Source organism: Theobroma cacao, chromosome 10 (genome assembly GCF_053813885.1).
Source record: "Theobroma cacao isolate CCN51 chromosome 10, ASM5381388v1, whole genome shotgun sequence".
Taxonomy (NCBI): Eukaryota; Viridiplantae; Streptophyta; class Magnoliopsida; order Malvales; family Malvaceae; genus Theobroma; species Theobroma cacao.
In genome coordinates, this window is record NC_142648.1 from 8,333,156 (window position 1) to 8,344,040 (window position 10,885).

The 10,885-nt window shown below is 33.4% G+C and overlaps 1 protein-coding gene across 1 annotated transcript; it reads right to left on the minus strand.

The window, feature by feature from the left end:
- Positions 1-5,127: 5,127 nt before the first annotated feature.
- Positions 5,128-8,578, minus strand: LOC18586640 (GABA transporter 1-like). Its single transcript, XM_018128821.2, has 7 exons — positions 8,467-8,578; positions 8,158-8,388; positions 7,869-7,966; positions 7,183-7,369; positions 6,971-7,101; positions 6,603-6,836; positions 5,128-5,511 (listed from the first exon to the last, which is right to left on the minus strand). The coding sequence occupies exons 1-7, from the start codon at positions 8,576-8,578 to the stop codon at positions 5,128-5,130; spliced, it is 1,377 nt and encodes a 458-aa protein (XP_017984310.2).
- Between the last annotated feature and the right edge of the window lie 2,307 nt (positions 8,579-10,885).

The window sequence follows — 10,885 nt, forward strand, 5'->3', positions numbered from 1 at the left end:
GTTCCACCCTTAAGCTTATAATATGTTTTCACTTGAGGAACAATAGAACATGTGAGACATGATTCTATGGGATAATATGTGATGTAGTACCACATACCCTTTGAGATGAGATTGTTCATAAATATGACTTAAAGAAAAAAGATGTGCTTGATATGTTGGTGATGCATGTATGAATATGTGAAATTCTATATTATGATGAGGACATAGAGTTGAGGCTATAAGGATGGTGGTAAAAGTCCCACTTGTGATTCTCGCTTACAATATTATGATAATTTCCGAGTGTTTGCACATAGTGTAAGGTAACATTCCACATGTGGTGCCAACTTTCAGTGATATGTATGAGCGGTCCCCACACATGGTGAAGTAACATTCTGATAACTCTATTATATAGAGTTATCTTATGCATCTTTGAAACTTAAAATTTAGCTAAGTCCTTTAATTTTACGTAAATCATAGGTAATTTTATGCTTAGTAGAGTAATTTAATTTATGTCATGGCATTTATCATTTAAGCAATTGCAATGAATTTCTTGTTAAAATCCCTCATTTCAGCCTCTAATTAATTGATTTTCAGATATTGAAGGATGTGCAAGGACTTGGAACTTAAATGGCAAAGGATGGTGTAAGTAGGTTAAGAAAGGCCTCCGTCCATGCTGTAATGTTTTGAGCATAACTCTGGCTACCGAACTCCAATTGACACAATTCTTAAACCTGTGGAAAGATAACAAGAAGAGCTACAACTTGATGTTTAGCACTTCATCCAGTTCAAAAGGGATTAGGGTCAAAAATGCAAAGGAAGTTGACTAACTATAGCAAATTTTAATCAATGTTGACAGCAGTTTGGGTGCCTAGGTGCCAAATGCACTGTCCAGCATGTGAAAACAAGCCACAAAATAGAACCTTGGGTGCCTAGGCACTGACACATCAATTTGCACATTTATAGCCATCTGATTTTGCATTAAATGGCCATTAAAAGGGGTATAAATATCATCATTTTTAAGGTTAAAAGGGAAGAGGAATCAAAAACCATTTTGGGCAAAAGGAGGCTGAAACTAAAAAGGGAAAAAGAAGAGGAAATCAAGAGCTTTTAACGATCAAAAAGGTTGTAGCAAGAATTTCTCACACTAGATTTAATTTTCTCTCTCTAACTCTTTTTTGTAAACATGTTTGTGTATTTGTCTTTTGAACATGTTGAGTTAGAACTTTTAGTCTAGGATTATGGTGAATGCTATAGTGTAGTTGGATATTTTGGATTGATTTTCACTTGTTTTTTATGGGAATATAAATGTTTACTCAAATTTGTGTTCATTACTTCATTTGTTACTTGATCACCAACAAATTAAGTATGGAATTTTAGATGATTCTTGACAAAGATAATCTAAATAGTCTTAAATTTGAGTAGTGTATGTTCATCCCATGTTAAGAAATTTAGTGGGTGATTATTTAATAGGATAGACTTATACCTATTAATGATATATAGTCAAAATAGGTCCTGAACTTAGTGAACTTAGCTTTAGTTAATTTTCTATAGACATATAGATAGTTAATGAAGCTAGGCAATTGTGTGATGACTCGACAAAGTATTATGCATGCTCAAGGAACCTAGACTAACATTGATCCTCATAAAAAGTAGGTAGTTAATTGATCTTGTATCCCAATAAAGCAATAGTTGAAACCATAGTCCTAGGCTTTAATTACATTGTTTCTTCATTATAATTTTAATTTACAATTCTTAGATTAATTTAGAGTTTTTAGATTAAATTTCATTTCATTTTAACAACTTGTCTTCTTTTAGTACTTGGATAAAATTTAACTTGTTATAATTTTAGTAATTAGCAACAAATAGTAAACCAACTCCTTATGGAGACGATAACTGACTCACTACTGTAGTACTTGTTGACGACCATGTGCACTTGCATGACACCTTGCTAAAATTCAAATCTTAAAGTAATTTGCCTTGATAAATTAGCAAGCAGCACATTCCACTATATGGTGGTGACACTCAAAGTGAGTGAGGCTGATGTGCCATTCACAAATGTATATAGCCTAGGTAAGGCGGATGTACCACTTATTTATGACACCTAGATGTCGGAGCCTAAACATGGTCCAAGACTTAGTAGGCATCTTGCATTCCTGATTATGCATATTACTTTTGCTACTGTGATGCCTTTTGTGAATGTTTCTTGTGTTTGTGATTTTTGATTGAGTTGTAGATTAAACTCTAAACTATACGATAACCAAGATAGGTTAATAGATAGAATAGGTCTCAATGCATTGGAGGAGTTATGGATTTTAAAGAAAGAATAGCCACTTGAGTTTCATGGACTGAATATTGATAACTAAGTTATATGAATTGAAAAATGATTACTTGAGTTATATGGGTTGAATAATGATCACTAAATGTTATGATTGGTTTTTCTTGGAGAATCTTAAGTACATGAGCAACTCACATGATTTATGAAAGATTGGATTAAGCCACCTTTAGCTTGGGTTATATGGTTAAGCATCGTTTCCCTTAGGGAAGATCCAATACCACAAGTAAGGTACAATTTGCTTGTTTTTCTTAAAAGTTTTTTTTCTTTTGTAAATGTTCAACTTGTTTAATGAACTATGTGATTATGAAATGTCGATTTCATTATGAAAAAGAAACTCATTTATGATAACTCTATTTTATAAGAATTTGAAAATGAAGAATGTTTATCTCAAGATCATGTTTACATTAACGATGTAATTTGTACAAAAGCTCTCCCCCCTTGGTTTATCCCCTTCCTGTATTCACTCACAGAGTCTTTGTGACTCATACGTTAGTTTCCTCTAGTTTTGTAGCAGATTAGCGATAGCCTTCAAGCCACCAATGTCACAAAAGTCGTGATCCATTCTTCTTTCTTGGTAAGTGGTATAACAACCTTCTTGAAGCCTAGGGAGTCGGGTAATGTACCGCTAGACGAGTCGGTCTTTATTTATTGTTTTGTTATAATGTTGTTGAATATTATTGTGATGATGTAGCCATGTTATGGCATTATAATTGCTATGGATGTTATATATGCATATATGTGAATTAAACATGATGGCTTGAGAGCCTATGTGAACACCACAAGTGTGCAAGTGAATATTATACGTATGGGCGTATAGACCCACATTTAATTATGAAATATTTACTTTTGAAAATTCTTATGGGCACATTAAATGATGAACTCCATAACAATGCAATTATACATGTGTTTACATGATGATGTAAATGTATGAGTTGAATTGACATATGATGAATAATGTTTATGTTCAATGATGTTCGGCTTGCTAGGGTCTAAAGGGTTATACCTGTCTAGGTTCTTGCACCGGTCACGATCCCTCTAGAAAATGGGATGTGACAAATATAGTGTGATAGTATAGGGGCAATTGCTTTTACAAAGGATCCTAAATAATATGATAGAACTAAACATATTGATATGTTGAATAACTTTATCAAAGATTTAATTCTTTAAAAAAGAAGTGATCTTAAAACCCACCAATCATATGGTTGAGAATTGACAAAACCTATTGCAAGGGATGCCTATGTCGCCCACGTCAAGTCTTTAGAACTTCATAGATGGTGATTGTTTTATTTGATCATTTGTAACCATTGGTAGATTACTAAAATTTATACAATTTTTATTTCATTATTGTTGCGTTTAGGTTTATATACTATTTAAAACACAAGATATAAAAGTATGTCTATACGCTTAACATTGGCTCACTCACACACGCAATCGCCATTGGCATTTGTGAAGGTGAAAAAATATGAGACATAAACTATTAGATAGTGAATAGAGTTTGGAATGTCTCCCTGGTTGGAGCCAAGATGAGATCCATATGATAATAACTTAGGGATTGATAATGGGCAAACCCATAATCCATGACGCCTATAGAGGAAGCTAGATGTGAGGCTTAATTTTGATGTTTGTGTGACTTTTGACTACTTCATAAGGTGAGGAATGAATGTCTAACACTCTATTATGTTACCTTAGACCATGGATGATTTGGTTGCATGGTATGTTACTAGGAAAGTAGTCTTTTTTAAACTAAGTGGCATGCAAGTTAAGGAAAGAATATTTGATATTGCATCAATGCACTATATTCAAGGTCGACACATTATGTCACTTTTGAGAGCTATGACATGATTGTGACTATGAGTTGCAACATGAAACAAGGTTGGAGTATGCTCAATGAAGGATTTGATATACTAATTTGATGTGATCAAATAAGTCCAATATATATGTTCTAAATGTTGGTGTCCCTATGATGGCTTTGATGAGTTCCTATTATAGAGCTTCCAAATTCAAGTGTAGTCAATGGCCAAAAATCCATTATCTAGTATGAACTTCGCAATGGGATGGTTTAAGAGAGCGGTAGGATGTCTTCACCACCATGTGTGAGTGGGAGATGTTGGACTTAAAGCAATAACACCCTTGATAGTCATCTTATTTGGATAGAACTATGCTTTATCCTTTAATTTTGGTAAATTAAAGATAATTATATGATAATTTTTTAGAGTTTTAAACTTACCAAACTACCTGACAACAAGGATCTATAAAAATTCTAGAGGTCTTTTAGGCAAATAACACCTACAGTTAGTCAAAAAATTTAAGGCGAAAACCAAACCCTTTCCAGAAAAGCATGACTACTATTCGATTTTATAGTAGTTTTCCATCTCAAATTTTTAGCGATCAATAGGCTCGTAAAACGTCCCAAATCAAAATCCCAAAGTCACTTTAAATTAGTTTTTAGAATGTAAAAAAATGGTACAAGTTTGATTAGAATAAGTTAAATCACAAATTTTTTTAAACCTTTTTTGTTTTATATAGAACATGAAAACCATTGCTCATTATTTTAGTTAACTGCAAAATAATTAGAAGTTAGTAGTACTCTTTGTAAGCCTTCGCATAATGCATTCTTCCAGTTATCATATATGCTCCGATGAAACTCTTCTCAGAATTAGTTGCAGGCTGCAATTGTTTTTTTTTTTTTTTTTTTTTTGGTTTTGGATTTCTCCGTTTGTTACTGTTAATCACACAAATAAGATTAATGCTGTCATTGCTTGCATTAACTAAAACTGTAAGTGTGCAAGTACAGTTAAAGTTGCTAATCCTAATCAATCCAAGTTAGCAAAAAAGCTATAAGTACTGGTATCAAGAACTATTTGCCGTATCGAGGAAATCGCCCCCAGCACTCCTAAAACAGAAAAGATTATGGCAATCAATGTGTTCACCCAAAACAGAACCCCCTGCTTGGAGGGCTTAAAAGTAACATTGTAGAAGACCATGGGTAAAACAAAATCAAGGGGTATGCATCCAAATGCCCCAATTACGGCATTGATGTCTCCAAAGAAAGGGAACATTGCAGCAAGAGTTGTTGCTATGACCACAGATAATGACCTGTAAGCCAGCCTCGGTACAACATTCCGGATGGAGAATTGATCAACCTCTGCATCCACAAACTTACGCTCAAGCGCTTCATTTGTTGGTTGCAGATATACCTGCAAGGAGTAATGCAAACTAGCAGATTGATGATTGAGTGTAGACTATTTGCAGCTTTTACAAAATGCTGGATTCTGGTCACTTCTATTGATACACACCTATTTGTGTTTGTTAAATTAAACTATTTATTTTATTTTTAATATGCACAGCATTTTCTTATTCATTTGAGGATATTATAACCAATTTTATTAATAGAGAAATATTATAAATAGATGCACAATTAATAGGAATTTCGATTTGTTGCAAGATGATTAAATGTATAATAAAAAGATATATTGAAGTGCCTAGTTTAACTTTTATACACAATAAATATCTGTATTAAGAATTAAAGCGAAAATTCTCAAATAGAAGGAAAATTATATTTAAATCAACTTTGATTGTGTTGTATTTTATATTAAAATTTCAATTTTCTTTTAAAAGAAATTGATATTCCTTGATTTTTTACCAATGCCGAAAAGTAAAAAATTACTAAAACTAATTTTCCAATATAGAAAAGAATGAGTTTTAAGTGTTCATAAAAAAAGAACCCCATAATTTTGGGATATGCCAAAAAAGAAAGGAGAAATTGGACAAAGGAAAATGGGATGAAAAGAGTATTAGATTGACACATGTAGTTTGAACAGTGAACGTTAATTTTGTTAGCTACAATGACACTTAAGCAAAATATATTTGCAATATAAATTAAATAAAATTTTAAATTAGTTTTTAGGCAGTTAATCATTCATCATTATTTCCAAATATATTTTGATATAATTTTTTTTAAAATGTTGAATTTGAATCTAGTTTGATTTTGATACAAGATTAAATACCCATGTCATGCATTAAAAGCAAAACTTATATAGAAGAATAAAATAAAGAACTTTTTATAATTTCTTACATAAAAAAACATAAAATGGAAATATAACACTAAAAGGAAAGTGTAGAGGGAAACTGGTGAAAATGGTGAGTGTAAGCTATGCTGAAACACAAAATACAAAAAATAAAAATAAAAATCCAAGCCACTAATACATAAAATCTCAATAAACTCTAATCTTATGGAATTGTTATATAAGAAAACTAGTTTGTCTAAAAAAGAAATGATAAGTCTTACCACAGCAACAGCTGCCACTTGCAAGAAGGTGAAAACATTGGTCATCAAGAGAACCCAAGGCAACAAAAGCTCTCCGTCAACCACAAAATTAGCTAGGACTGTTGTTCCTGCAGCCTGGTTGCCAAATGCCCAATACCCCGATATAGCAACACTGAAAAAGGTCGTCACTACAACAGCATAGCACACACACAATCCTTTAAACATTTTCCCCTTTACTGGAGGTGCTATCGTTGCCTGCAAAGTCTATTGATTTTGAAATTCTCTTCTCTAAAGGCAAGTATACATGCAATGAATACTAATAGATAATTGAGTTGATCAGAGATTATTTCTTCCAATCAGAGTAAAAGTAGTAAAGAAATAAAGGGGACCTGTATTTCAGGAACGATACCATTCCCGTAGGTGGTTGCGATGATCGAGATAGCAGTGAAGGATCCAAAGACGCGATTCTGACCACTTCCTTTTACAGAATAGTCCTTGGCAGGTGCATTCTTAGAATTTCCTGAGAATGAGTCACTCTTAGTTGTAGAGGATGCTTTGGATGAAGTACTTCCGGTGATTCAATTGCTGAGTGAATTCTTACCAACATAAATGGAACCAGCAGTGGCACAAGCAGTATATAAAAGACAAAGGACTAGAGAGATCATGTTGATATGCCTCAGGGAGTGAAAGGATGGGATTTGGGCCAGGATTAGCATCAGGATACCAAAGATGATAACAAACTGGTACAGTTGCATGCTCTCCTTTGAGCTAGATAGCCGATAAATGTACTGCCAAAAATAGTGAGAAAATATCTCTATTCAGCACAGAATTCAAGATTCATCTGGTTCTTGTTAATTTCTCTTTCAGTTTAGCACTAGATTGATAAAAGCAAAGAAGTTGAGAAACAAAAAATATATGGAGACAAACAGACTCATGTCCTTCCTAAGGGTTAATCAGAAAAAGAAAATTGCAAACCCAAGAAGACGTAAGAGCGAACAATACGAACTAACAGGTTTTGATTAACATAGGAAAGCGACAATGAATGGATTACACTCCAGATGTTTATTGCAAAAACAGAAGCTTTAGGACTTGTCTGAATGTCCTGCAGAAACTAATTAATTTATTTATTTTATATAATTGCCCTGCCAAAATACTGTTTACTCTTGGACAGCACAAGGAGTCTTTGCAGGCAATGGAAATAAAGCAACAATCAAAGAATAGAAGAAGATCTCCCTCCAAAGATGAGATTCGTTTGAAGGCTTTTATTTCCAGGAAATAAAAACTGACCTTCAGGCTCTGTCCTCCAAGCAGGACACAAGCAATGACTGCACCATAGCGTAAGCAAAATTGGATTGGACCAACAAAGTATCTGCCCCATCGTGGTCCTGTCAATACAGTCATTAATCGATCCATATGTACCTTAGTAGTTGCAAGGACATATAATCGTAAAAGATTTTCCTTCCGTAAATTCTGATCAAGAAGTCCTCAAAATATTGTAGACAAAATTAATATTATGTAAAAATTTGCAGAAGCAAATTAAGCTATGAGCCACTGAGCATAATAGTATTCAACAAACCTAATATATCTCTTGCCATATCCCGAAACCGTAGCTGACGCTGTCCAAGCTGCGCATGGTACTCTAAAACCAGTGACAAAAGATTATAGGCGTAGAATGTGACAAGAGCTGCCACTGTCAGGCATAAAACACCAGCAAACCAGCCCGTCAAGGATAGAGCATATGGAAGACTAAGAAGTGCTGGAGCTACAATTGATGTTGTCAAGTGGTATCCACAATGTAACCATGATCCTACACCATTATATAAGCACCTCAATACATAATTAAAGGAAGGTATTCAAATCAATCAATTTAATGGGTTTTCCTTACCTCTAGATTTAAGCACAAACAGTGCTCCAGCATCAAGCTTTTCTGGAGGGTTGGACTGTCCGTCCATTTCTCTTTGAGATACATTCATGGAAGTTGGAAGATGGGTTCCCATTGCCCTGTTTCCTATGTTTATTTCTCCAAAACCTCCTATTAAATAGACCAGGACGGATTCGGGATTCCACGGATGCTGATGATTGGATCTGTTTGGTTTTATTTTGTTTAATTTCCTGAAAGATTATTTTTATATCAATGAATCGACATTTTGCATTTGGCAAATAATAAGGAGAGACCAAGAAAGCAACCTGATCCGGCTGGAAGTCAAGCAGCCACTTCAAATGGGAAAGATTTAACGTCATGCAAGACTTTCATTAAAATAGCGGTGAATTGGCTTGGACTACTAGCAGATAAATGCTTCATAAAAGACAAAAGCCATTTTGTCCAGTCTAGGCTTGCTATGTTGAAAGGAAATAAATAAATAAATACATATTAGAATAATAAGAGTCATAGTCCAAGGCACACATAATACATAGGTCATAAATTTGCATACCGGTCTATCATCAGGATCTATAAAAGGAGATGTACATTTAAAAAGTAATTTTCAAGACCATGCCGAACTAAGGACTAAGTCAGGTCGAAAGTTGGTGAACAGGTTTCTAAGTAGGCAGAAAGTTCAATGTTACCATTTCAACCTACTTTCTATTAGAATTACAATCTAAATTTAAAACGGCCAAAAGGAATGAAGGAAAATGGTCATTCAAAAGGTGCATTGCATTTCCTACCCCTAGACGTTCATGAGTTGTTTAGAAGGGAACCTGGAAAGCTAAACATTATTAAACCCAGAGCTAACCTTTCTCACCACGGTATCGAAATTGTTCTCCAATGATATTCTTAATATCTTCACTGTTGCGACAGAGGGCTTACTGCCACTGGGACCCTGTTTCTTATTTGAATTTCCATCCCTTTCTCACTCCTATTATAATGAAATCGAAGGCATAACCACACTGATAATGTTGTCTTGCCATTACCTTCTCCAATCCATGAGAACGTCAGAGCACTTGAAAGTTATTTTCTACCTACAGCTTTTGCAATTATCCAAATCAAATTGATTGATGACTTTGCCATACAACATACAGTAGTTGACCTTTGTCAACCGAACACTAAACGATATCAATGGACTTGCATGATTATTCTCTTAATGGATGATTATATCTGTTATCAATTACTTCATGATTGTTGTTTAATTGTAATTAGATGAACAGAATCTTGAGAACTCTATGTGCCTTGATGCGTATAGATTAGAACCCTACACACTCTTTCAGGTAATTATACCTTTATTATGTTGTTATTGGTACTAATGGTAATATACTTGTAGGATTCAACAAAAGCACCCAGAAAACTACAGATAACTAAACTGGAATTTCTTTTTCAAGTTTCAGAGTAAAAGGAGTTTGATTTAGAGAAAGGCAGAGAAAGAACAATTTCTTTTTCTTGAATGAATTGATTTCAATTAACTTTCAATGTCTATTCATAGATAAGTTGATAATTATTCATCAAAGGTCACCACTATTCACCAAAAGATCATCATTATTTATCAAAAGTTATCACGTTTGAGTTTTAATCTAATAAGCACCTTTTTCTATTAGTGTCCCTCCAAATAGTTTCTAAAAGCAATTTGCTTATACTAATGGGTAGTTATCCTCTCACCTTTTAACTTACAATATAATAGACCTAATTTTTCCAACAATCCCCCACTTAGATTGTAATATTAAAGAAAATCAAACACTAAAAATATTATACATAAAAAAAATGTCTTTCGACTTGAATCTTTTTGTAGTGTAAGTAACTTATAGTTTTAATGAAATATATGATGCCTTAATCAAATAAACCATTATTCTCATTATCAAAATCAAAATTACTATAAACATAATATTATCCAATTTCATTAAAAATTCACCCATAATTTTAGCACTTATAAGGCCATGTACTACATCTTAGTATTTCATGAACATTACTAAAGTTGACCCCTTTATTTATGTTAAAAACGGTACAATTCCCATACTCATATAGGTAAGGTTCCTTTTAAGTCTTTGTTAATTTGAGACACTGCTTGTAATTTATCTTATTAAGAGTATGACACACATCCTCCAATATATATATTTTTTAGCACTTAAAAATAAAATTGAAATCCTAATGCTTCTTCCACAACCATTTATCAATACTTGATTTTATTCATTGAACTCTTTAACGGTGGTAATACTAGATAAAAGGTTTGGTTTCCATTATTGGGAACTCTAGGCAAGGGGTCTTAGGCCCATCCCATATGGTATATTTTTCATCATGTCTCTAATGACTCATTTACGAAAGGGATCCACCAAATTATTTTATGTTCTTTTTTTTAATAAGCAATTATATGGTCTTA

Coding starts and splice junctions, on each gene's coding strand:
- LOC18586640 (XM_018128821.2), bottom strand. CDS start 8,578: ATGGGAACCCATCTTCCAACTTCCATGAATGTATCTCAAAGAGAAATG. Junction 8,389..8,466: donor GTTTGTGCTTAAATCTAGAG/GTAAGGAAAACC, acceptor ATAATGGTGTAG/GATCATGGTTACATTGTGGA. Junction 6,837..6,970: donor GTATCGTTCCTGAAATACAG/GTCCCCTTTATT, acceptor TAGACTTTGCAG/GCAACGATAGCACCTCCAGT.